Below are 27,101 nucleotides of genomic sequence, written 5' to 3' on the forward strand. Positions count from 1 at the left end.
GTAATAAACAGTAAATGGGTCACACAGAATCATCCCTCAATCTCTTCACAGCCCACTGAGTCTATCACTACAATAAGATCTTTCCTTGTTTATTTGAATAGGGATTTACTCAATGGTAGGGAAATCTGTTTTAGCTGAAGTAATTTTATGCCCCACATTCTTGGGTGTTGATTGTGAGTGAATGTGGTTAATTACTGGGGTTCAGCTGATGAACAATAACTCGTTAAGCTTCGGTGACTCAGTTTCTTTTGTTCACATATCCTTCTCCTGTGGCTCTGCCTTGGGCAGTGGACTTGAATTACTACTGCTGACAGACCAGTCCGTAATTCAGTCATGGCTTTTCCTGCCAGTCTTGAGGAAAATAAAAAAAGAGCAGCAAACCATCTGCTGCCTGCACTAATTGCTTCATGATTGCATTAATTGTTCTGGCTGAAAGTACGGTTGTTACTTGGCTGATTCTTACCACATAATTGCAGAACTACTGCATGCTTCTCCATTTTCTGCATAAAGGAGTTACAAATCAGAAGGAAACTCCTGACACAGTAAAGCAATGCTTGTGAGGCAAAGGCTTTTTGGAGGTCTTGTACATGTAAGCTCTCATGGGTTTAATCAGCTTGCTTGTAGAATGAGGGGCTGTATTTTATGGGAGTATTACTTATGTATTACTGTGTAATCTTCAAAAGTGGTTTGCTGTGTAATCAGACCATGGAATGTAAGAGCCTCGAGTTCATGTGGAGGCATCTTCTGCTATTCAGATGGGTCAGGCACACAGAGGAGTGGTTAGTAATCAGCCAGCAATAGCAGAGCTATTTGGGGAGATGAAATAAAGGTGAAATTGGGAAACACAAGTCAGACAGGCAAAATGCAGAGTCGTAATTGCCCAGCTCAGGAATAAATGCACAAAGGCACTCAAGTACTGAAAGGCAGAAACAGAGGCTGAAAAGCAGGTTTAAAATGGAGTTACTGTTGTTGCTTCTTGGCTCTCATTTTATAAAGTAACTCTTGTAAAGTGAGGCACCCCAAATTAAAGGAGCCCTGTCAACACAGCACTAGTGAATGAAGTGGTTTATGTTTGGGTTTTTTTTTTCTTTCTTTATTCATTTTGACCTTTTCCAGCTGTCTGGTTCCATCTGCCTACCTTTATTTACCGTGTGTATCACGCTGCAGATGAATATTACGGACTGATACTTGTCTGTATTTCTAAAGCGCTGACGTGTGGCAAATCAGGATTTTGATACTTTTGAGACACATCTTCTGACATCAAACAAATATCAACTTCATTTTCCTACATTAAAGGATGCCCACTCCTCATGCATGTACGTAGAAGAGAAAGGTATTCTTATATCTGGAATGACAGAGAAACCACTTAGAGAAGAGATACAGATTGATATGTCCACAGGGTATCTGTGAGAGAGCTGGCCAACACTTAAAAGTACCTTCAGACCCATCTATCCACGTGTTTTGGTCTAGTACTTATGTTTGACAGTAGAGTATCTGCCACAGCTGTAGCCAGTATTCACTCTTCAAGATGTGATGGGCTATTCTGATTTCACTCCATCACTTTAAAACCTTTCATTTCACTGCATGAGGATCTTTTGACGGTGAATCTGCTTGGAAAAGGATCACACCCAGAATCTCCAGGGGTTCCTTTCAACGTAAATTATTCTTTTTCTATTTACACTACACACTCTCAGTTTCAATGGTAACAGTAATTTCTTACTTGGACCAGAGAAGGGAGAATAAAATCCAGATTAATTTTCTCAGAAATTGCATCACAGATGAAAAAGAAAAGCAAAAAAACCCCACCCCAAACCAAACAAACCAATCAAAAGAACAACAAACCTCCCCCTCAAAAAACCAACAAAACATACACACACAAAAAACCCCAACAAAAACCCCCAAAAAGCTGTTATCATCAAGTGACCTCCTTTTTGTGGTATGTGTGGGGGTTTTTTTCCTACATTGCTGACAGCAGGGGTGACAGCAATTTAGAGGACTATTCACTTGGGCTAATGTTAGCTGAGGGAGGCTAATCCCATCTAAAATTAATGGAGAGGAAAAAAAGCTTCTCTAGAGTGGTAAGCATTAGCCACTTTGAATCATCCTCTGGAAAAGCCTATCTCTTTTGACAGACTATGGACACAACCAGGGTACTAGTTTGCATAAAGCTAACATTAGCCTGTGTGAAGAACTCCCCCTTTCCCTGTGGCATTATTCCTGCAACAGTCTACACTGTTTTTGTTGATATTTGGGCCATCACTAATAATCCAAGCCAGTTTTCCAGCAGACTTGATCCTCTTTGATGCACACTGTTGAAGACGGAAAAACCAAGAAATAATTCCCATGTTAAAAGTTGTTTGCCCCAGCTTTTGCAACGTTGCACTTTCTACTCTTAGAGAACTCTTCTGGGTTACCAGCACTTGTGCCAGCAGTGCATAGGACCTTCCACAGGAAGGGCTTGTCACTGCTGTTCCCTGTTTTTAAGACATTCCATGTGGTTATGTTTTTAAGCAAGCAATGCAGAGAAATACCCTCATTTGTAGCTGGGGCTGTGTGTGAGGACTCGAAGCACAGACACCTGTTAGGCATACTGATAACATCTTGCACACAACTCTTTGCAGATATCCCTTGCTATCTCTGGGCAAATTGATAATGCTGGTGGCAGCCAGAGTTCTAAAAATAAACAAAGAAGGGACATCAAAAGAAGAATAATGGTGCCAGATTGTATCTACTTTTTTTTTTTTCTTTTTTTTTTTTTTTTAAATTGGCCATAAGCCAGTGTAGAAGGTGTGTTGAAAAATATAGTTTCCTAGAGTATCCATCAGTCTTTTACAGACCTCACTAAGCATATTGTGCTGGGGTAACAATTTAAAATAAATAATGGAATTAAAAGTGATAGGAATCTGTAGTGCTGTTTCCTACTCTAATAATAAAAAGGAAAAAGAAAAAAAAATCAACTAGCAGAGCCCAGTGGAAGATAGATTCACACTACATTCACTTGAAGACATAGGTTTTAATATAATGCAAATGATGAACAATAATCTATTTTTAAATTTAAATCTGTGCATGTGTGCATGAAAATTCTGACACTTTGCCCTGAATTCTGCTGTAGTAAGCCTTTTCTCTTCTGTTCTCATACAAATACGATACACTTCCTAAACAAAAATGTGCTTATTTATTGCAGTTATCTAAGCAATTATGAATCTACTTAGTAAATTTAGAACACAGCAGAAGGCAAGTGCTGGGTACCCTGTTGCCTGTAACAGAGATAGCATTTTTTTAGTAGAGACGGGAATTAACCTTGAGGACAGCATACTAAGTGGAGTGGTAAATTCATCATCCCTTGGACTTGAGTTTGGGTGTCTTTCCAAATGATACAATCTTGTTCAGCCATCAGTTGTTGGCCTGAATAATTCTCTCTGCTGCTTGAGTTACTGGTAAAGATGCTGCAGCATCTGTTAGGAGGGGAACACACTGATGATATTAGAGGCTCCTTCTGTCTTTAAAATATATATGCCAGTCAGGGTCCTTTAAATACCTCCTGGTAAAAAATATGTTTCCTGTCATTCTTTTAGCATGTGAGTTGAATGAACTGGGGACATCATCCTAATGCAGTTGCTTGAAAACTGCCACAAAGCCAGAGTACTGGCTGATGTGGCTTATAGCTGACAGCGTGTGAGGAGTTATTGAGGGAGAGGTAGGGAGAAAGCTGAGGGTCATCTTCAGGGTGCTGTGGTCTGCTGAACATTGACAAAAGCAATTGCCGTGTTATGACCACACTGAACAGCTCTGCATGGCAGTAGCATGTGGTTCATCAGCAAAAGCAGCTGCAGAGCTGCAGACATCACTTGTGTTAGAATGGGCTGTGAAGCAGGTATCTGACAGCTTTAGCACTCTGATGTGTTTCCATCAGCATTCAATAAACACTAATTATTGGGTAACCTTATTGATGGCTTCTGCATGCATGATTAATGCATTGCCTGCAACCTAAAATGTTCAAAGTCTATGAAGCATTTTGTGAGCTTTATTGGTTCAAGGATATTTAAGCTTCTTATCAGTGGAACTTACAATTAGATCAGAGATCAGGGAAGTAAATGAGTGTCACCCCTGTATCCCATTTCTGTATGCTTAGTTTTAGGAAAGAAATACCATTCATGATTTCAGATTCTTTTTTATACAAAACTCCTGTTCTGTTAAATGCAGTGTTAGAAGAGAAAAGCCTGGTCCATAGTCGGATTCAGGGAATGGCAGCATGCCTCCTGCATTTGGCAGCTCTGAAGAAGAAATGTCCTATGCAGCAATTTCTTTAAATGTAATGTACTTTGTTTGATACCAAGTAAGCTGCACTGGATGCATGTTGGGAACGTGTCCATCCGAGTCCCTGTTCATTCCATTTCATTCCTGTTTTGAGATGCTCCTTTTGCCACTGTGGAAACTTCTTTCCCAACTGTGATAAATTTTCATCCAACAGATAGTCTGGGCAAAGGGGTGTGAAAGACCATAAAGTGCTATTGTATATGCCTATATAAACATGTTTAATCTGCAGCCCTTCTCTGATGCACTAACCCCACTTTTTCTGCAGACTGGATAGAAAGTAAAAGAAATGCAAGAGAGATTTAAATTGGAGAAATACATCACAAAATTGCAGCAATCCACATGATGCCTTCCCTACTGTTCCTTGCTTTCCTGAGATTTTAGATCAGTTCAAAATATGGTCTTTCACACTTTAATAATACTTGAAAACTGCTCTTATGAACAATGAGAATGATGACTGAAACCTTGTAGAAGACTAGAATTTCTTCAAATGCACCTGCATTTGTAGTAATAGTAAAAGTAGTAATGGCAAAGTAAAATTTATCAGCAATAAAATTATTCTGCATAAATGAATGAGATGAAGAAGGACTTTCTGGCTTGTATTTCAAATTGTGTTGTTGCATCTTCAGAAAAAAAATTGTCTTTATCTGTTATGTTTACAATTCATGCTAAACTGCTTTTGGAATGTTGCATTCTCTAGTGAACTTGAAATTTGAAGACAAGAAAGATCTCTCAAAATATTTATATGGTTCAGCAGTGCAAAATCTGTGGCTAAGGGGCACTGGTGTTTTGAGGATTTTTGTATGTGAATAAATGGTGTGTGAAGGGGTGAGGGGGAAACAGTATGAACAGCATTAGTTTTTATCATCTCATAGGAACATGAGGAAGTGTAAGAGTCAAGAAATCAGAAAATGTGAAGAAAGTACCAGGAGCACTGGCTAGTAGAAGCCTTCACATAGAATTAAAGGTGAATTTGAATCAAAGCCAGTGCTTTCAAAGCTGTTCTGAGCTAGTTTTCCAGTAGCATCTGGCTTTTTAGGTCATAATGTAGTATAGATTGATTTGTTTTGGTTTGAGCTGTGTGCAGGGAGAATGAGTTGAGAGTGCATGGAAACTAGAGGTGAGAGAAAGAGAGCCTTTTTCTATTTTGAATGTTAGACCAAAGGTGGTAAACCCAGTCAACCCAGACTCCATGCTGTATTCCATTTTAACTTGTTTAGGGGAAATTTTTTAAGTAAAAGAAAAAGAACAGGAACTACTAGCTTTCTCAAAGTATTTCCCTAATGTCACTTCCAACATCCAATTTGGTTTTGAATTTCTATATGCATATTTTTTCTTGCATGAGATTAAATCATTGCAGAAAATCTAATATCCTCATCAGCATAGGAAGCACATGGAACTGCCACATGATTCAAGATCTATATGTGGAGAAGCATCAGAATCAAATATTTAGTCCAACTGTTTTAAACGCTGAATGATGAAACATCATGGACATTCAGATACAAGTTGTATCTGCAGCAGTCTCTAAAGGCACTAAAGTGAAGATGGAGGCACAAGACATTCCTCACACAATAGCTTTGGCTAGGAAAAGTAATCTGTTGAAAACAGAAGGGGTGATGGTAGGTCTTGGCTGGCATAATGGCCCTTCAGATGGTATTATATCAGAATGGGTGGGTCAAATAAATGCCAGTTATTCTCAATGGAACATTCTGGGGGAAAATATCATGTTTTCTCCCTGTATTTTATAGAATTTAGTTGGGTTTTTTATACTGTGAAATGCAAAAAACAAACAAACAAACAAACAAAAATACAAAACCCAAAAAAACCCAAAAACAAACAAAAAAAACTAGTCAAGTCTGAAGTTGGCACCAGAAAGATCATGAAATTAGAAGGGAAAAAAAATAATACATAGCAACTGTATGCTGCTGTTACTTGGATATCCCAGAGCAGTTTAAGGTAAAGCCTACACTATCCCTATGAAATACAGGAGTAACCCTTGGGCTTCTCATACATGTTGGGAAACAAAAAAGAGGGAGGAGGGGGGAGTACCTTACCATGTCTGGTGTAGATAAGGAAAGAAGTTCAGGTTTTGGATGTTGGCTTTCCCTACTTCCAGAGACAGTGGTGTCATGCTGTGAGTGGGCTGGGGAATTGTTTCACCATTCAAAGGGTTTATTTGAATCCCTGCTCAGCCTCAGAAGGTATTTGGAACCTCAGCCTTTTCTTTCCCTTTGCATTTCTTTTTTCTTATATAAATGAGGTAGGTGGTAGGTTTCTACTTCACAGAATATAAGATTTAAAAAAGCAAAACAAAGCAAACCCAGACTGTTTAATGGTTGTTACACAATCTGCGTATTAAACAGAAAAATGAAGTACAAGAGAAGAAGCAAGAAGAGAATTATTCCCTGATGAACAAGGGTCAAATCTTAGGGATCAATACAAGATTTGTACTTCATAACAGTTTTGTCTCTGTGAAAACAGAAATGTCAACTTGGCCCTCAGATGAAAACATACAATAAAATTGTAATAGGTTCCTCTTCTATCTGTGCTTGAAAAAAAAGTGTAGCAAAGAACATTATCTAACTTCAGTCTAATAATGCAAATTGTCATCAGACAGCAGTGCTTGCCAAAGACAACAATGTCATCTTTGAAGGGATTGCCTGCACAAGGCTATCACAAGAAGTCCCAGGAGAGAGAGGGGTTTTGTAACAAGAGCAAAATGCCATGCTGGGTTTAAAAAATATCCATTCAAGCACTACAATTGCTAAAAGGGGAAAAATAATCCGAGCTGTATCATAAATGATACTTGACAAAAACATAGCCTTCAAATACTTTTTTTTTGTCCAACTGAATAAACTAGGTTTAAGAATGACTGATACTTCAAATAAAATACCTGAAAAAATCTTTACTGTAATTTTCTTTTTTTGGGGGAGAGTGGTGGTCATACATCAGGGAGGGAGTCCCCCCTTTGCTAAAGGTACATTAGTGCTTCTTGTGCTGCTGTGAGTCAGTAAAGGCCAAAGCTTGTGCTGAGATAATGATAGAGGATGAAAAACTTCTAAAGTCTGGTTATTAAAGTGTCTTATCAAAGACAATGAGAGCTTTGGATATGGGCTCCCAGGGAGCTGGTATTTCCCTTGGAGAGCTGTTGCCTTTTCTCACACGCTGTCTCCAGCTCACTGGGCACTGGCTTCTAATTTAAGATCCCAGCCCTGACAGTAGAATTGCTGTATCCCTTTCCTCCCTTTGAAACAGACTTAGAAACTCTTGCATTTCTTCACTTTTTTGCCTGAATCGCATCTTCCTCAGGGCACAGACTGGGAGAAAGCAGGGCTGTCTGGGTGCTGTGCAGCATCACAGCCTCTGTTCTGATGGGGGAGTTGACAGATGCTCAGGTAAAGCCCCTCTGGAGGAGGAGCTGTGCTGGAGGCGCCAGGGGGAAGCTGTGGCACTGGGGCTGTCAAGCACCTGGCACTGCAGTGGGACTGCAGGCACGGAGGAGGGTGCTCCACGAGCACAGAGAAAGCTTTTGCAGGCTGTAATTAACTCATTCTGGTACTGTTACTGTCACCAGCAAATTCAGAGAGGGTATAACCTGCTGAAAGTTGTGCTCAGGGAAACCAGAGAGGGATAAGGGCGAGAGATACAAAAGTGGGAAAACAAGATTCAGTCTGATGACTTCAGCCATCAGAACATCAATGTCCCTGGAAAGCTTGCATCCTGTTTATCCCTGGTCTGGAAATACAGAGGTATTTTCTGAGTTTGGATTGCTCCCTGTTCTTAATTAAAGGATCAGATGAGCTTTATTGAAACTCAAATTACTGTCTGTCAAAGAGAGTACTTGGCACAGAAGAAACGACTTTGCCATGGAAAGAAAAACATTGACATCAGAGGGATGATAGATAATAGCAATAGCTTATTGTTATCATGTTTTTATTTCTCACTACAATTATTAAAAAAGGTCTAGAAATGGATTGCGATGTGAAGGAGGGAAAATACTTCCTGTAATGGTAAAGTTCTTGAATAGATGACCTTAAATCACTTCAAAAAGTGGTTGTTCAATGTTTGAGAATATTTTCTTTCATTTCCAAAATGAAAAATGAAAAGTTTTCCTTTGTTATGGTTAGGGTTTCCTAAAGTTTCAAATAAAATCTTCTACTTAAGGAAAAATAACAGACTCACTGAAGTTTTAAAATTGGATGCAATTCTAGCCACAGAATGGTTTTTCCTCTTCTTACTCTTGTTATCTTCTGTCCCCTCTCTCTTCTTTGACAGTATTCAAGAGAAAGGGAGATGAAAGAGGTGAACCTTTTAGCTCTAATATGTCAGAGTAAAGTTTAATACATGCCAGTCTAATGTTTACTAAAAAGTCCTTTGTTTCTCCATGTTCTTACAAGTCCTTGCCATGGGAAAAGTGAGGGATATTTGGTTTTGCATTTGGAATCAATATCCAAATAAGTAGACCCTCAAAGTTTTTATATCCCTGTCTCATAGTTCTTAAAATGCATTCAGATTATCTTTTTGATGAACCCAAAGCTTCTAAATCATACTTTTTTCTTCTCAGTTATTCTCCCAGACATCCATCTTTCACTTTCCTACCAGTCCACTGCCACTTAATGTTCCAAAAAAATTTGCCATGGTTTGCACATAAAGATTCAGATCATCTACATTTTATGCAAAATCCTTTAAGAGATGTAATAAAAAGGGAGATAATAGTTCAAAAAGTTCAAATACTTCACCCGCCTTGCCATGAAGGGGACTGACCAAGTCTACCAGGCAAAGAAAGGAGGGGAAACAGGATGAATCTGCAAGAAAAGTGTAGAGCAAACTGCCTCTCAATCCTTCCACATGACACATTTGAAGCTAAATTAAGCAAAAGAAATAACAGAACCCAAGTGATCCTTCCCTCCACTGGCCTTCTGAGAATTGCCTGATGGCAGCACTTACAGAGAGCAGCTGTTCCTAAGTGCTCTGTAATAGTAACATTTGTATATCATTCCACAAAGACATGTCAAAGGATTTATAATACCTGTACTGTGCCTTTTTGCTGACCTTTCTCAGGCTGGTTTGGTATTTATCATGGAAGGATTTTCTGAAATGACTGATGTATTTGGATATTGTCTGTGTAACCAGATGAGGAGAAGGTGTCATGTTGTTGATAGGAGGAGGACAAGAGTAGAGGGAGAATCCTGGGTTTCCTTGGAACAAGTACCTTGTGCTGTTTGAACTCATCCAGTCCTGCAAGGGAAGTCTAGACACCTAAGAACACCTTTTGGTGCCAGACTGACAAAGCTTCCTAAACATGGCACTGCTAATGGAAAGACAATGTCCTTCTGACATAATATTGAGGAAGGCAACTGGATGATGAATTTTCATTCAGGGCAGCTTGCTGGGTTTACCCATAAAGTGATCCCTCAGGTAATACCACTTGTGTCCCATATCACACATCTCAGTGTTCTCTGTGCCAATAAAAGTCACCACAGACATGTTTCAGCTGACCCAGGTGTGCCCCTTGGAGACTGGGAAGAATAAAAGTCCAAGTCACTATCTCAGAAGTGGTAGAAGGTTTTTCAGGTTAATTTATCTGGTATCTTTGTGTTTCACTGTGATTCATGTCTCTTTGTTTTTGTTCACAGTTATTCAGTTCTGTGGAGTTTGGCAGAAGATGGCTGCTTCTTCATGAGGGAGTTACACCAAACAGGTTCTACTGGTAAGAGCAAAACACTCCTCTTGACTTCCTTGACACAACTTCCCCACACATGCAGAGGTGTTGGAATGAGGTCTTGAAGGCAGTGTGGCTGAATACAGTCTGCACTGCTGATTTCTCAAGGTTAATTTAGAACGGGTATGAAAGGGGCATATTGTGTTTATATGACATTGGAATGCTGGGTCTTTGATCTAAGAGTGATGCAGAACTGAAATATGCTGAATAATAAATAGTCTGAAGAAAGCATTGATTTAGGATGGGAGAGTGAAGAGTTCAGTCTGGTCCTGCAACAACTAAGGGACAAAGCTGAAGTCTTTGGAGGACACCAGCATTTCTGCCACAGACAGACATCCTCTAGTGGCTGGTGTTGTGCTTTTAATTACTGTTAGACCAACTTACTCCTTGAAAGTGAGAATGCTGCCACTCGACAGAAATCAGTGCAACTTTTACTTACATGGAAAAGAAAGCTGAGAGATGAAGGAGATGCTGAATGTTTCTCCCCCCTGTCAGCATGGTTGTATTGTCCAAATCAAAGATAAGGTTTTCTTGTGTTTTGCTGTAAATTTGTGGGACTTCTCACCAACTCCTTATGGAGACATTAGTCTGCCTGTGAGCAGAACTGGGCTTATGTCCTGTGAATATACCCTTAGAAGAGAAGCTTTTGATAAAATAGTCATCTTGAAATCAAGAGGAGCTGAACCTTATGATTAAAATGAGACCAGCTTTATAGCTTCTAAACTAAACCCACAGGTTTTGAACATAGCAAGATTTGTGAGTGGTTTAGTCAAATATTTTCTTTTAATTTATAAAAGAAGGAAGAGCTCTAGGTCAAATTTATTTCTAAAGTTGAATTTATATTTGGTCTGCAAAGGATATGCCAGAGATTTTGTTTGCTGCTTCTGCTTTTTAATCCTTTCTCAGAACTTGTGTTAGCTGAAGCTAATGCAAGCTAAATTCCATTTTTAACTTAAACTCATTTCTGTGGGAGTGCCTGTACAGACAGTCACATGTGTGTTTAAATCACTATTTCTTTCCTGCAGGACTCCTAACAGGGGCTCAAAATGTCAGATGCAAAAACAGAGCTCTACACATTTTCTGTTTGTTTCTGGGCTAATAAAAGCAGAAAGTCATAGAAATCTGGGTACCTTGTCTTTGAGACAAAAAATTGTAATCCAACAAAATTGTAATTGCTAAAGGGGCTCAGAGGGGTGAAAAGACTGTCCTTAGTCTTGGATCCTTATGTCCTGTCTAGTACTCCAAGCCTTTTGAAGTTTCCTGTCATTGTTTGCAGTTCTGGTTTATTGTGAAATGAGCTGATGGATGCCGGCAATAAGAAAAATGATGAAGTTATAATTTTCCCTTCTGTGGAGCTCAAACTTTGAAGACCTCTCAGAAATTAATAAATAAGGGAACTTAGGCTTGGAACTTCAAAGGCAAAAGAGCAAGTTAAAAGATGAAAAATGCTCCAACCACCCATCTAATTTCCCTACAGCCATTCACAAAGCATGAAACTGAGAGCCTGTATTTTCACCTTGAACAGAATGCCCCTTGTACAGCACACCTCAGTGTAAGCCAGACTGTACTTCTGCTGTCAAAAGGGAAAAGAATACTGTTTGTGCAGGCACTATTGCATCTCATTCTGGCGTATTTATGATGATCATAATGACCCCAGGACAAAAATAATACTTTCAGCTGCAATTCTATGGACACTGTCTGTCCTCAGTCACATCCACAGCAGAAAACAGCTGTGCACATGTGATTGAGAACACCACAGAGAGCAACACTGGGCTTTAACATGCATTTCCATTCTGTGCAGCCAGGTACAGCAGCACTGGAATGCTGGATCAGAAGGGAAGCACTTTGCATTCAGTGTGTGGTCACAGTTGACTCCCCATGTGAGAAAAGCAAAAGGGAATTGGGGCCCAAGAGTTTGCAGAAGTGCAGCTGAAATTCAGATTTCTGCAGCACCATCTCTCTAGCCAGTGCTGGTGTACAAGTTGGGTAAAGCCTTGCTCAGTGCCCCGTGATTTGTTGTTGGTTGGGCTTTTTAAATTTATTATTACAGGTTTTGGCTTGTAAATACACAGAGTGTAATCAACCTGAAAAGTGAGAAGACTGATTTCTCTTATTCTCAAGAGCAGAAATAAGTAGTGAAGTGAAATGTCCTGAAGTCACAACTTAAGAGCAAAATGTGGGGATAGTCTCTCCTATTCCTGGTGCTTTATCTAAATCTAATGGCTTTGAAGGGATGAACCAGGACACAGCTGTAACTGGGCAGAGAATGAGGGAAATATTCTGATATCTAAGGAAGGCTGAGGAGTTGCTTCAGTACAGATTGCTTCAAGTACTCTCTAAACTAGGACATCTCTAAAATCAGAAGACACAAAGCAAGGCCTCTGGCCTTCTTGAGGCTGCAGTTAGTTACGCTGCTTGTTTTGACAGGGAAAGTGCACCTGGAAGACTTTAAAGATTTTACACAGATTTGGATGGTTGATGAAAGCAAAGATGCATTTTCCTGATTGCTCACTGATATTTTCATTGCCATTTTAGTCTGTCATGCTGTCTTCTAAATAGCTTTTGGGTCACGCAAGAGTCTTGTGAATAAACTCCATGGAGCTTGCTAGTTTTAGTCTTGAGAACGCTCTACCTGCAAACTCTGTCAGAGAAGCTGTAGTGCCTTTTACAGCTGTATTTCCTGTATTTGTTGCCAGGAGAATTTTGTTCTTCATTTGCTTATTTTTGGCTGCTCTGTGAAACAACTCTTTCTCCTACCACTCCAGAGAAATTTAAACCCCTGAAGAAAAACAGTGTGATGATGCTTAACTACATAACTCTGAGAAAACACTCTATGTAGCCACAACTCAGTTCCTTGTAGCCCACATGAACTTTTATTTTTGCATCCTCTGTTTCATTAAGAGGAGTCATTAATGTGGAAATAGAGATTTTTTTATTCAAAGCTCTTCTGTTCCCTCTTTTCATTCTTCCACCTGCAGCTCTAAGTGCTGCCCTGACATCCACACTTGTGATGAAAGAGCTGTAGTGTCATTCTGTAAAAGGAGATATCAGGTGAGAGATGAGCAGATGAAGTCAAACCTTTAAAATGTGAGGTGACTGGAGATTTGCTGTCTTAAAAACCTTCAGCAAAAAACAAAGTAAAACAAAAGTTGAGAAAAGGAATCTGTAATTTTCTACAGCATTAGAAAGTTGTTAGGACACACTTGTGGGCAGGCTTTAGTGATGGGCCACTCTAACTGACACCTCTAATAATTTCTGTAATTTGGGTATCATCACCTATCTGTGTGCATAATCTAGGGATGAGGAAGTGATGGACTGAGCAAAATGTACTTTACTCAGAGAGTCAACCTCATATTATGTGTCAGGCAGAGACTTGGAAGAATCCACATTGCATACAAGCCCAAGGCACAGCAGCTCTGCACTGCATCAACAATTTTCATGTTTTTTATTATTTTCCTGGCAGCTTCTTGAGATTTTGCTGTTAAATGTACTGTGACAGAAAAATGCGTGAAAGTTACCAAGGTACTTGGTAATTCTGGAACTGTGTTCTGTGAAAATATCCTAATTACTAGGCAGGAGTATTCTAAGCAATATTAATTCAGCAGCATAATGCAGAAACAAGTTAATACACATGGATTATTGCTGATAGCACAGTGTTTACTAATGTAGCTGGCATTAGGGAAAGAGAATGCAGTAGACCCTAGTTAAAAGAGTTGGATAAAAATGCTTTATTTAAATACTTCTGAGTTTATTTTTGTGATACTTGGTGATTTTTGGCATACATTCCTATTGTGTAGTTTTGCTGGTCTAGATGCTGGTTTGTAGTGAATACAAATGTGACCACAATTGGTGAACCAGTCACACTGGGAAATACATTACTTCTTTCTTCCTTTTTTAGAGTGGTTCAGTCATCTAGTCAAAGTTCAGTAGTGATACTTTGCAAATCCAAACACCCATGGCCAGGAGTTGCAGAAGAACTGCCTGGAGTGCACAGCCAAAATATAAATGCAGACATTTGTTGGTCATTAAAAGCCAGGTTTTTATTCTGGTACTCAGATCAAGTCATGCCTTCCACCAGAAATTATTTCCTAAAGTCAGAAAGTCAAGGCATCAGAATTAGAGCTGGCCCTAAAAAAGAAAAAAAAAATTAAGGGGCTAAAATACCATAAATTTTCTCAAAATGTTTTTAATCAAAATGAGACATTTTTCTGAAAAGATTCTCATCAAATTCTAATCAAAATCTAACCCTGAGAAATTTGGAGGGGGAGGAAAGAAATAAAACCAAATAATAAAGGTGTCTGAAAAATTAATATAAAATGAATGATAGAAAGGCCCAGCTAGTAAATTAGATCATCAAGTTACAATCATTATCTCTATCAGTTGTATTGATTTTATTTTTTACTTGAGTTTACTTTTTACTTGCACTCAGACAAGCAAGTAGGAGAAATACAAAATTAATAGCACTCCATACTTGAGGAAGATAGGGAGGCTGTAATAACAAGAGGGCTGGAGCACCTCTTCTGTGAGGCTGAGAGACCTGGGGATGTTCAGTGCAGAGAAGAGAAGGCTCTGGGGAGACATTAGAGCCCCTTCCAGTGTCTGAAAAGGACTGCAAGAGAGCTGGAGAGGGTCTTTTGCTAGGGGTGTGGAAAAATAAGACAAGGGGTAATGACTTCCAGCTGAAAAAGAGCAGGTCTAGATTAGATATTGGGAGGAAGTTCTTTGCTTTTGGGGTGGTGGGGCACAGGTTGCTCAGAGAAGCTGTGAAGTTGGAAATGTTGAAGGCCAAGCTGGATGTGAGCAATTTGTGGAAGGTGTCCCTGCCCATGGCAGGAGAACTGGAACTAAATGATCTTTAGGATCTACTCCAACCCACACCATTTATAATTTCCAGCAATGTCACATGTCCATGATGCAAATGGTGCCCTGAAGAAGTTAAAGGAGGTATGTCAGTTTGTAAGAGATGTTGTTAGGTCTCCACTCAGTCTTGAGTTTTTCTGACTATAAGCAGGAGAAGAAAATGGAGGCAAACATTGTAAAATAAAAAGCCAACCAAGCTTTCCCATCTAATAATACCAAAATATGCACACACACTGAAGGGGAGAAAAGCCTGTAAGCAGTTGGGAGGACAGATGACTAGATAGGGCTATATTTGTGTTTCTTTTATGAGTAGTAGCAAAGAAAGTTAATCTTCACAGTATAATTATATAGTATATATATTTTCTTTTTCAGAGGGGGTGGAGACTGTATTTTAAAAGCTCTGACTGTTCACTGGAGCAGCTGAAAGAGCTGAAAATCAAGGGGATGAGGTGTCAAAGCCCTGTTAAAAACTTCATTATATTCAATCACTTGGAGCAAGCTGGCTGCACTGTCCCAGTGTTTCTGTCAGTTCTTGGCTTGGTGAGATTTGCACACCCACCCAGGTGAGCTAAGGCAATTTAAATGCCTCAGTGCCTGGGCTGTTTACAAATGATGCTGTGTATGGCTGAACAGGACCTTTTAATCACTGCAGGGCAACTGCTGGAAGCTGATGGGAAAGGTGCCAATCAAAGTGCATTGTGACAGCCTGTCCAGAAAATCATCCACTTGATCTAACACAGCCTTATTCAGTGAGTTGAAGGGAAGAAATTTAATTTGAAATGCTTTTTCACAGCTTAAGTATGGTGGTTATGGGTACATGCCAGAGAAACCCATGACAGTTTTCAGCAGGTGTGAATGAAGCAAATGTTCATCTGATTAAGCCTTTTGGGACCAAGAAGCCCCAGTCTGACTGATGCATAGATTGGTGTGTTTTAGTTTTTCCAATTCAGTAGATAGTTCTTAAAAAAAAAATCATCCAGAGATACTTTATAGATGAGTACAGACTCCCATGAGCTTCAGCTTTTCTACATCTTCCACTTTCCCTCGTTAGAGTTCTGCAGAAATAGGCAGGCATCCATTGACCATGTTCAAAATCTCGATTTGGGGGCTAATCAGTAGCAGGAGCCTGCAGTGCTATGCAGGACCCTGGAATGTGTCAGGCTCCAGCAGGCATTGGGCTAAGCAGCTGATTTTCTATAAAGGTGTACTATAAAAGTGCACCTACAAAGGGCAGACCTTGGGAAGGTGAAGCAGTGCACAGGTAGGTCACCTGTGGGTTTGTCCAGATCTGTGTCAGGAAGGTTGCACTGCTGTGTTCTCTTGTATGTTTAATGAGCAGCATACTGTGTTACCAGACCTGACTTTCCACTCCTGCTCTAAATTGCTTGCTGGCATCCTCCAGAGCTGCCTGACTGGCAGCACTACAAGATGCAAGAGACATGGTCTTAACACAGTAGGAAATTGTGATCCTATTAGACTGTACCAGCAGAGAAGCTGTAAATCAGGTAGGTTTGGTCCATGGTATCAAGGAGGGGACCTCGGAGGCTGTAACTAGAGGGTACTTTCCTCCTCCTTTCTCTTCAAGCCAGCTTGAAGTCTTAAGTTTCCTGCAATATATGAAAAAGAGATATAAGATTGAAGGGCTATCTTAAAATCAGAATCTGGTCCTGGTTAACTGAATTTTATCCACTTAGTTTAGATCCTCATTTTAAGACATTCCTCCCACCCTGTGTTACCAGCAATAGACAGCTACCTCCTGAGAATTTGCATCCATCTATTTCAGAGTTTTAGCTAAGTTTCCTCTCTGGAGCTTCCCACTGAGAGCTGTGGTGTTACAGCAGCAAGGGAGAAGGCTTCTTTTGCTGCTGCCCTCAGAGCTGTGGGGGATGTAGACAGCAGAGTGAGGAAGGGGGTGGATGGGTCGTTATGCACTAGGGCTCTAAAAAGTGGTGGGATGATGAGAGTAAAAGTGACTCCCCACGGCCTGAAAGTGACACCACTACCCCCAGTTACCTACTCACCTATTTCAGCGTTAGCAGCCACCTGTTTTGAATTTCTGGGTCATTGCTGTGAAAATGTGGCACAATTAGGAGAAATTGGGCTTTACTCGCTGCATTGCTGTTTTCTACCAGTTCTAAAGAAAGGGTGACAAACTGAGTAAAGCAAACCATAGAATGGATTTGGCCCAGTGGCTGCCAGTTGAATTGCACCAAATTGTATCATTTCATGTGATTAGATAATGTGGGAAAGAATGAGATGTAGCAGGGAAAAACTAATTAAATTATGGTCAGGGGAGATTTATTAGCCAGATATAAAGAAATGAAGTGCTGATTTATGCCTATCTGGAATCTGTCCGTGTTTCTAAAACATGTCAGGAGGATGTGGTTAGATGTTAAAGCTAGAAAGCAGTCTTTAAAATATGTTCCAGGAATAGTAAAATCTGTGAAATTTCACATAATAGGGACTGAACTAAAGAAACCACAAGAATTCCCTCCCACACTAAGCTCCCTGGGGCAGATTCACTGACCTCTGCAAGGAAAAAAAGGAACAGAGAGTATCTGCAAAGTCCTTATGGAGTCAATATAGTAGTAAAAGAAAAAGCAGCCTGGAGGACTCTCAGACTCTATTTTTGTCTCTGCCACATAGCAACTGTGTGATCTTGGTCAAATCAATGAGGCCTCTGTGCTCTTGACTAATCAGTGAAGTTTATCTATAAAGCTGAGAAGAAAAATTTTCCTCAGCCCCTATTTCTAACTTGGTCTGCTTGTCTTGTACTTTTCCATAGGTCTTGAACAAATCAGTACCATGCAGGGAAGGTTACTTAAAGGTTGATTGTCAAGTACTTTTGTATCTTTGGACAAAAAGCTCCTTGTTCAGTGCTGCATGTTACTATTTTTATGAATGGCAATTAGAATTTAGGATTATAGGGACATCAGTGGGACCAAAAAACTGATGCTACTGAGGACAACATGAGCGTCATCCACTGTTGTTGCTTTCATTCTGTCCTTTAAAACAAAACCAAAAACCTGCCAATCACTAAGCTGTGGGAAGGTGTCAATTTTTTAACATGAAGTGACAGGATCTGTCCAGAGGCAGTGGAGGAGCTGGTTTTGCATTGCCAAGATTTACGATAAGGGATTTGCTTGAGTGCTGAGGCTAAAGGAAGATAAATCCCTCAAGGCAAATTCTACCAATAATTGAATTACAAAGCCATTATCATGTGCTGAACAAAGCAACTTTATAGCTTTATTGTGACAGGATAAAGCTTGTTAGAATATTTATGCTCATAGGACAACTTTGGCATAAAGATCTCTAGGAGTACGTTCTCTCTTACATGACTGTTGCAGCTAGTTATTCTTTCTGTGTAATGCAGTGCATGTGGAGATGGGGATTTGCTCAAATTGGGACTAGGAGGAAGGAATGCTGAGGGTCAGGAGGCATCTTAAATATATAGCTTGTTAAGGGCAAAGTCATCTGCAGAACGCAGCCGAGGAACATGAGCATTTTTCATGCTGAATCAAACTGGATTTTCTAAGCCATGTGTAACTTTTCTGTTTGGCATTGCACTGCAGCCACATCTGAGCTACTCCCCCTCGGCACTGATAATCTCAAAATGGCCAGAACTGTGTGGATCTCCTTCCATCCACCTTAGTAGAGACATCCTGTTATGTCATTTGTCTGCCAGCCTTTGCTGCGTGAACAAATCATACCTGTTTGCCCCCAAAGCAGGTGAGGTATGGTCACAGGAGTCCTAATTCTGCATTTGGTCCCTTCCTCTGAGACACAGAAAAGCTGCATAAGGCCTCTGTGTCCATATAAAGAGTGAAGGACATTCACACTGGTTCTGTCTGTGATAAGGACATGGTAGCATTTGGCATTCTGGGCCCTTTGCATTGTAAATTCTGTGAAATAACAATGTCTTCAACTGACTGTCTTAAAAGACATTTGATCTTGGCTGCTGTGAGCATGTATGGTACAAGAAATACATATGAAAAGATTGCCATTGAGTTTCTTGGGCATATAGTCCCAGATACAGTGTGTCTGTGTCTGAAGTCAAGCATCCAAAACCAAAGGCACCCAAAGCTACTTTTCAGAATGCACAAATCCTTGAGATGCAGCCCTTATTGTCTGGGGTTTCGAGTTCATTGTGTATGAAAAAATGGCAGTTTGAAATTAGGTGCAGCAAGTAGAAGCCTTTGCTTTCTTCACAATGATGCCTTTTTGCAGTTCTGAGTGGTCTGACTGCCTTGCAAGCTTCATCAGTTCCCAGCATCCATAAACAATTGCTTTTGTCCCTAGAACTGAAAAAAGATAGAAGAGGTGGAAACCCCAGGGTAACAGGGTCTCTATTGAATTTTCTTGGCTCAGAGGAGCTGACAGGCCAAGGAAGCCAAGGTTTTAGAAATGTTTCAGACAGAGAAGATGGCAAGGGGTTGGTCACTACAGAAATATGCCAACTAGCATTTACTGTGCAATGGGCAGTGCCAGGCTGCTTTTGTTTAGTTCAGCCTAGTTCTAAACCAGGGGATGATTTGGGGTCTTTTCCCTGTGCTGCTTCTCACGGTGGATGAAGAATCTGCATTCAGAGCAATTACTGTGCTGCAGACAGTGGTATCGATTTGTGAGCCTCTCAAGTGCAGATAACTACTTAGCAGGCTTGATAGTGATTAAAATTTTAGGAAGCAACTTTGTAATAGGACCATGGGGGTCCTAAATTTTTCAAAATGTGAGCATGTTCAGTGTAAAGGCAGCAGGGTCACTGCCTTGCACTCCCTATGGCTTTTCTAAGTCCTCCTTTTCCCAAAAGGTTTTTTTTTTCCTTTTCTTTTCCTTTTTTCAAAACACCCAGACAATTATACCAACAAAACACTAAAAGTTAATCACAAAAATACAATAGGCACCATTCAACAGAAAGCATACAAGGATATCCCTGGTGTCCTGAAGTTTCTGGGTGTATTACAGAAAGCCTGAGATTAAAGGGACGGACAAAGGACACACTGGCATTTTACCACAAAGTGAAAACATAGGCTGAGGCAAGGAGAAAAGTTTGTGGATAATATGAGTGTTTGGTCTTTGAGAACTGATGCTGGAAGGGAAGAATGGATTTGAGAAATATGAGAAGAGGGCACTGCCAGCATAGCGAACAGAAGTTGCTCGGGATAGGGAATGGCAAATTTGGGACTATTGTTTATTTTACGAGAGATTTCTGAGAGAAATCTGAGTGGGTCCCAGAATGTTCATCTGTACCCCTGTTCTTTGCAGGGTCCTTGGTTTATCAGCTGTTGAACACAGCACACTCCTTATTGCCTACCTTGTGAAGCATTGCATTGCCCATGTTGCATTGCCCATGCGCACAAAAGAGAATAAAGTACAGTGGACACTTGTATTAAGTTACAAACACTGAGTTGGAGGCTTTGGTGTTGTCTTGGAACAATCCAGCATGTAGTTTTCTTCTTCCACATGTGAACCTTGGTGGGTTTTTTTGATCATTCTGGCTTTTGGTTTAAGAACCTTCCAGTCTGGTCAGGAATGGAATTTCTTTGTAATTAGTTATTAATTCTTTTCCATACTGATGCCATGGGGTTAAAACTGTTACTTAACAATACTCAAGCTTTTAGGAATATGTTGACTTCCTCAGCTTCTAAGGATAATATTTTTTGGGGTTTTACCCCAGCCAAATGAAAAAGACAGAAAAACCCACTGATGGGATTGCTGGATGCTTGGTAGTGTTGTGATTGATTTGGTAGGCATACTAAAAATTCAAGAATTCTGATATATATCCTACAGTTCCTAACAGCTTTTTTGCAGTAGATGCTTTAGGAACAGATTGTCCTATGCATGTAAAAGGATATGTCTGTCTTCCTAGAGAGAGCATGTTCTCAGAGGCAGTACAACCGAAAGCACAATATTTATCTCCTGTATATGCTGACTGTGGTCAATGTTGCATTTCTGAATGTCTCCTAGGTTTTTATATGTTCTTAAGTAAATAATAAGGCTGATGTAAGGGGTATAAAACATTTCTCAGAAAGAGAACTGCTCAGGACATTCAATTACCCCTTTAACTGCAATCCATAGCTCATCTGTAATTTGTGTTTTTAAAATTAGATAATAAACATATTTCAGGTCTGTTGTGTTTCCTGCTTTGAGACCTTTATGTGATCAGATGTAGGTGTCCAGACTTCTTAAATTTGATGGGGAGAGAGACAGGCCTTTGTAGGATAAATTCTTCTCATAAAGTCATATCTAACACTGTACAGCTGATCCACAGTGCAAAACTCCCTGTTTCATCTCTCTGCCTGCAAAGAGAGCTGAGTGGGACTAGTTCAGAGTTAAATATCTGCGATGTATATGAATGATAAGATGAATATTACTTTATGTGGCTTTTCAGGTGGTATGGAGAGATGTATAATGAAATATCCTAGGACTACCATGGAACAAGACAGCATGATCCAAAAAAATGTGACATTACAAAAATGCTGGTCAGTAAGCTCTCAGCAGAATCCAGACGGAAGTGATATGTTTCTGGCTGTCAGCTCTGTACAGTTAATATTGATTTGAGCAGATGTGTATTTATATTTTGCCTGTTCTTTACAACTGATTTTTCATCTTGGCATTTAATATTATGGGGCTGACCATGACCTTGTGCTGTCGCAAATAAATTAAGCCTATTATATATCAAAGCAATGAAATGTGCATTTTCTAAGGTTGGGAGAAAGATCTGGCAGATAGGAAGTCATGGATACAGCTCTTGACTATACTTCAGATATCCTGTTTGACTTTAGGAATTTCTTCCTCTGGACCTTACTTTTCATATTTGTCATCACATTTCAAAGTTGCAGGGTTAGGAGACATCAAAAGAAAGGAAGTCCTGGAGGTTTATCACCAGCTGTGTTTCAGCTGTCCTGGTTCTATCCCCCCTTGGGACAATTGATGGCATAATTCTACCTTGAACTGAAGCTCCTACAGTCCCAACCCTGGCTGTTGTAGTATGAGACTAAAATACATGCAGGTGACTGCTTTCAGGGCTTGAGGGTCCAGATCTTCATATGCTGCTCTTAATGCACCTAAGAGTTTGATGTAAATTATGGCTCATAAAATTGCCTGTCTTTGCCTGAGAAGATGCAAAAGATGTTTCTCTTGGGATCAGAACAGCACCGTGAGGAGGAAATTCACAAAACACCTGAGTTAGACTCACATGCTTTGCTGGATAAACACCACTGCTGCACTCTTAAGAGACAAAATATTCAATTTTGTGGAATCTCTTCCTTGTTTCTTTGGAGAGTTCACATCCCCATGGAGGTGTGTGAGGTCAGGAGGAGGAAAGTACTGACAAAGCTGTAGTATGTCTTCTGCAATAGCCCAGTTCCAGGTGGGCTATTCCAATATTCCACTTAAATAAAGAGGAATAAGGATGAGATATGCTAGCTTTGTCCTTCTGCAGTTTTTCCAGAGCTGCTTGTAACTGGCACCTGTCTATCTTGAATTGAATTCTAATCAGCAGGCCCAACATTTTGGCCCTAAATCTGCTGATCATAGCAGGCATAATAAAAATGCCCTAGGAAGGTGCTTCTCTCCCCCCTCGCTTGGTGTCAATTACCAGGAAGCAGAGATTTTAAGTGGAAGTTGAATGTTTGGGGGAATAGCATCTTGACATAAATTTTATTAAAAATGGAGAAGAGGTAAAAGCAATGCTGGCTCAGAGAATTTTCTGAGCTTCAGTCCCCAACAAAGGAGAACAAAACCTTTTCTAGCTGGTGAATTGCTATATATTTTGTCAAGCAAAGGTAAGGATTAATCAGGACACAGTCTTGTTACTGTTAACATTTTTATAATAGTTATTAGTTAATGCACATGATGATTAAGCGCTGGAGGTGCCTCTGATTGCAGTCAGTGGGAATTGAATTAAGGTCTAAATCACTGTTTGAATCTCTCTTCTGATTTCCTGAAAAATAATGAGGATTTGAAGAGAACATCTAATTTGTGTATCACTGGAAATGAATATATGTCTTCCCTCATTTTTCTGTTAAGTAGGAGGTCAGTCAGCTAACAAGAAACTGGTTGTTTAACCCTTAACTTTAATCCAGGATTACGATTGGGGTGAAAGGATCAAGGCTAGAAACAAGGCTGATTGTCAGAGATGCTGCTGAGGCAGCTGTACAGTGGGATTGGCACAAAGAGCAGTCAGTACTTCCATCATTCAGGCTGTCCATCAAACCGCTGGACTTTTGGACTCTTCCAGGGAATTGATGAGGCCACCAGTGCCTTGATCAGACCGATAGTGGAAGCAAAGTTTAATTCCATAAACTTCTTATTTGCAGTGCTCAATGTCTTTACTTTGTTACTTGTTAATTCAGAGGGAACAAACAGTCATTTTCAATGTGACACTTCTTTTATTAATGGAATACAGTTTTTATTAGATCAGAAGTGATAAAATGTCTCAGGATAAAATGAGTTTTTTAAAGCTTCTTAATTAATGAGGGAACATTGATCATTAAGAGTGTCAGTTAAGCAAATGTGCATAAATGTCCAATATAAAGGAACAGCTATAATTAGTATGCTGGCAAATACTATTATCCCATCAATTAAAGTCTTTCTCTATTCCACCCTGAACTGAAATGCATCCTTCTGACCAAACCAGGAGAAACATCAAAATTTCATGTGCCAACAAGAACAGGTCTCTAGGTGGAAAGAAGTGAAGTAAAGGGATGAGAAATTAAGAACTCATACACACAATGACATTTATTAGATAAAAATGGTAGAATTTCTTTAAAATATTCAAATTCATTTTTGAGAAAACGCCAAAATTCTTTCAAAATCATCAGTTCCTATTTGTGAGTGTGAGTTTATGTCCAGCTAAACAGGATCTCCTTTGAAAGCAATATCTCAGCCATTCATGGTGTATATTGTTTTTAATGCCCTTGTCTCAATTTGTCTTTTACAGGTCTATGATGGGGAATGGAAGAGAGGCTGACCTTGTGCACCTGGAGGCAAGGACAGTGGATGGTCGTAAGTACATCACCTTCCAAATATTGTGGTATTCTGGGCTCTCCTCATGTTCTTGTAACCATACAATACAAGAACAGAAATCTCACTTCTTTTAGTGATTGCTCATTTAGTACGAGGAGTTTGGCTGTTTCAAGTTAGGTCTGTCAGAAGAGAAGCTTCTCCAGCAAGGCAAAACTTTGGGTTAACCAGGCTGTGAAAGGAGATGAGGACATGGTAAGGAAGAATAGGTGGTAATCAGTAACTTGAGTTACTACACACAGCATTTGTATTTCTTCTTACAAGATTTTTCTTGATGGGAACATGACACTGAAGGGAAGTTCCTGGGTCATGAAGTGTAGCTGCTGTTTGTTCACACAGTACATAACATCACCTTGTTCATAGCTTTGTAGTTTCAGCAGACCAGGGATACTCTGCCTTAGGTACTACCTTTGAAAATACCTAATTAGAAACCTTCTAATGACCAGTCTGAGTGCATTCTTCACTGTTACTGCATGTCCTGTCGTTGTCTTTCACTTTCATCAGCTCCTTTCCCTTCCTGCTTTGCCTCTTGAGGTGTTTTTCTTTCTGTTCCAGGAGCCTCCTTTACCTGCAACTCCAAAATATTCTCCTAATTGGCTGTAAATTCTCTCAGGCACCCTCAGCCACCCACTGGCCTTTTGTCCTCCCATCCAGGCTTTCTCAAGGTTTATCTTTGAGCTCCACTGCTTTTGCAGATCTTTCTCCATGGATTTCTTTTCCACAACACTGGATTGCCTCAGGCAGGCATCATGCTGAAAATCCAGCTACCAGAGATCTAGTGATTTTAATTCTATATTGTTTTCTCAGTAAACAGCAGTTTTCCTGCAACATAACAAGGTTTTTATGATTTGCAGTACAAAAGTATTAATGATGCCTTCAATTAATCATTTTTCAAATGGATAATTATACCCTCAAATGCAGTAGTGCTGCTTAAAATGTGCATTTGCTCATTGGAAACTTAAAAAAATCAGAAAAGTTAATTGTAAGGTAATCTGATTTTTAACTTACGCAAATTTAGCTTGAAAGAGAAACTTCTGGAAGATAAATTTTGAAAAGAAACAGTTACGATGGAAACCATAAAATTTTGAAGGTTCTTTCATTTCAAGATATGCAGGATTAGTGACAGTGAAAGAACATATTATCCATATTTCTAATAATTTGTGATCTATTATTATTATTTCTCCTCTCAATTTCACTTACCTGATATGGCAGCAAGGCTGGGAACATGAAGCTTTCTATTTCTTGGGACACAAAAGGAGATACTCTAACAGGACAGTGTCTATTTCAGCACAAAATACTGCTGTTAGAAGTCATTAAAAGCTCGAGGTCATTGAGATGAAGCACTACCAGGGATGTTTAAGGAGCTGTATTCTGGTGATGCGTTTGAGGGATATTCAGCTCACAGCAGGCAGAGAAAGTGCCATGCTCCAAATGCCTTGAACAGTCTTGTTTGTGTTCTTAGGCTGAAATAAGAGTGTTTTGCACAGCTATAGCACATTTTTGCAAAACACTTCTTGAGTTCCTAACAAATCAGTAAGCTTCATTAGAGTTCTTAAAGTGAGAACTAAAAAACAGGTAGATGAAACTGGCTTCACTGCGGAGTCAGGAATATTAGTTAACAAAAAGAATATATTGGGGAATAACAATTTACTGCTCATCAACTCAACACCAGTAACAGATTATGCACACTTACACTGGCTTAGTTGTGAGGCAGCACAACTGAAAGTTTTCAATTTATTCAGTATCAGAACTAAAACTGTATCAATGGTGTCAGACCTTCAGCCAGTGGGTGACCCCTGCAAATCAGGGTGAAACTTCTCATAATGAATCAGGACTCACCTCGCTGGCAATATAAGAAAATATGTTGGATTTTCAGTAAGTACATGCTCTATTTTGCCCCATGTTCCAAGGAGTGTTGGTTTCTACCCAGAGGACTGTGGTGGGTTGCTGGAAGCAGTAACCTTAGAACATATCACAGCATTTTTTGCCAATATTTGTAAGCACTGCAGATCACAGGATTTTAAGGCCAAGACAGGCTGAGAGCATGCACGTGCTCCATTGCTGTCATTACCATGAGCAGTTTGGTATGTACAGGTCTCTTGGCTGATAGAGCTTTCTTCCAAAAACCAAATCACTCTCCTTTTCCTGCACAAAGTAATCACCACCCTCCAACAGATGAAAAAACCTTTACTTCTGGAATGCAGCAGATGTGTTTCTACCAGTGGGGTAATGGAGTGAAGTGAGCTGAAGTGAGAAAAATACTGTATTCCAGACTGAGGGTAATCTGCAAATAACTTTTCTTGGGGTTTTATGGTAGGTTTTTTTATGTTCTTGCATTTATTTATAGTTTATTTGGAATATCTCTTTTGAGAGTTAACCAAGTGTAAAATTTCAATAAAGGGATTAAATTTGAGAAGGTAGATTTGCCAAAAAAAGGCAGTGAGAAAGAAGGAAAGAAAGGGGAGTGGTATGTAAACAAGCACACAATCTGTACAACAAAATAAAAGATCCTGAAGTGGAAATATAAGGGCTAAGCAAAAACCTGCTGAACTAAGTGTAGATAAGAAAAAAAAAAAAAAAAGCTCATTTTTGTGCTGAAATCTTTTCCATCAGAAGCCGAATAGTACAACTGTGGCTTTAGGTGAGAAGTAGAAATGTCAGCCAGGTACAAGGTCTCCCTCACTAAGTTGTTTGAGAACATCTGTCAGCAAAAGCCTCAGTACTGGGCTCTACTTGCTAGAACACCAGTAACTCTCTCTCTGCTCTTTGATTATGGTCTGTCTGTGCACTTTATTTATTGTGCTTATGTACATAATGTAAAAGGTTTGCAAGGACCAAAACAAGAGTCTCTCAGCAGGCATAAATCAGTATAACTTCAGTGGTGTTGATTTACACCTGCTGAGGATCTGGCTAGCAATGTTGTTCCTGAGTGCACGTTTTCTCTAATTTTTTTTTTTTCCCTTTACGATCCAGATAAAATGTGGACTCCTCCTGAGCACACTGTGTCTCAAATTAGGGTGCAGGTAGTGATGAGCAAGCTGAGTACAGCCTGCTCAATTTAGTTCTATTGGTGGGGACAGATTTGCAGGGCTAATCGCTTCCATTTATGTTTTTCATCCTGTTGTGTGAGTTTTGGAGAGCACCATGCAAATTTTCATCTTGTGGAATGTGATGCTTTTGT

The 27,101-nt window shown here is 39.8% G+C and overlaps 1 protein-coding gene across 1 annotated transcript in view; it reads left to right on the forward strand.

The window, feature by feature from the left end:
• SORCS1 (sortilin related VPS10 domain containing receptor 1) overlaps positions 1 to 27,101 on the forward strand; it is a 262,316-nt gene that overhangs the window by 159,394 nt on the left and 75,821 nt on the right. Inside the window, 2 exon segments of the mRNA XM_066323615.1 lie at positions 9,951 to 10,024; positions 23,838 to 23,902. Of these exon segments, the coding sequence (XP_066179712.1) occupies positions 9,951 to 10,024; positions 23,838 to 23,902 (139 nt within the window).

The sequence above is a fragment of the Sylvia atricapilla genome, chromosome 8 (assembly GCF_009819655.1).
Source record: "Sylvia atricapilla isolate bSylAtr1 chromosome 8, bSylAtr1.pri, whole genome shotgun sequence".
In the NCBI taxonomy this organism is placed as follows: Eukaryota; Metazoa; Chordata; class Aves; order Passeriformes; family Sylviidae; genus Sylvia; species Sylvia atricapilla.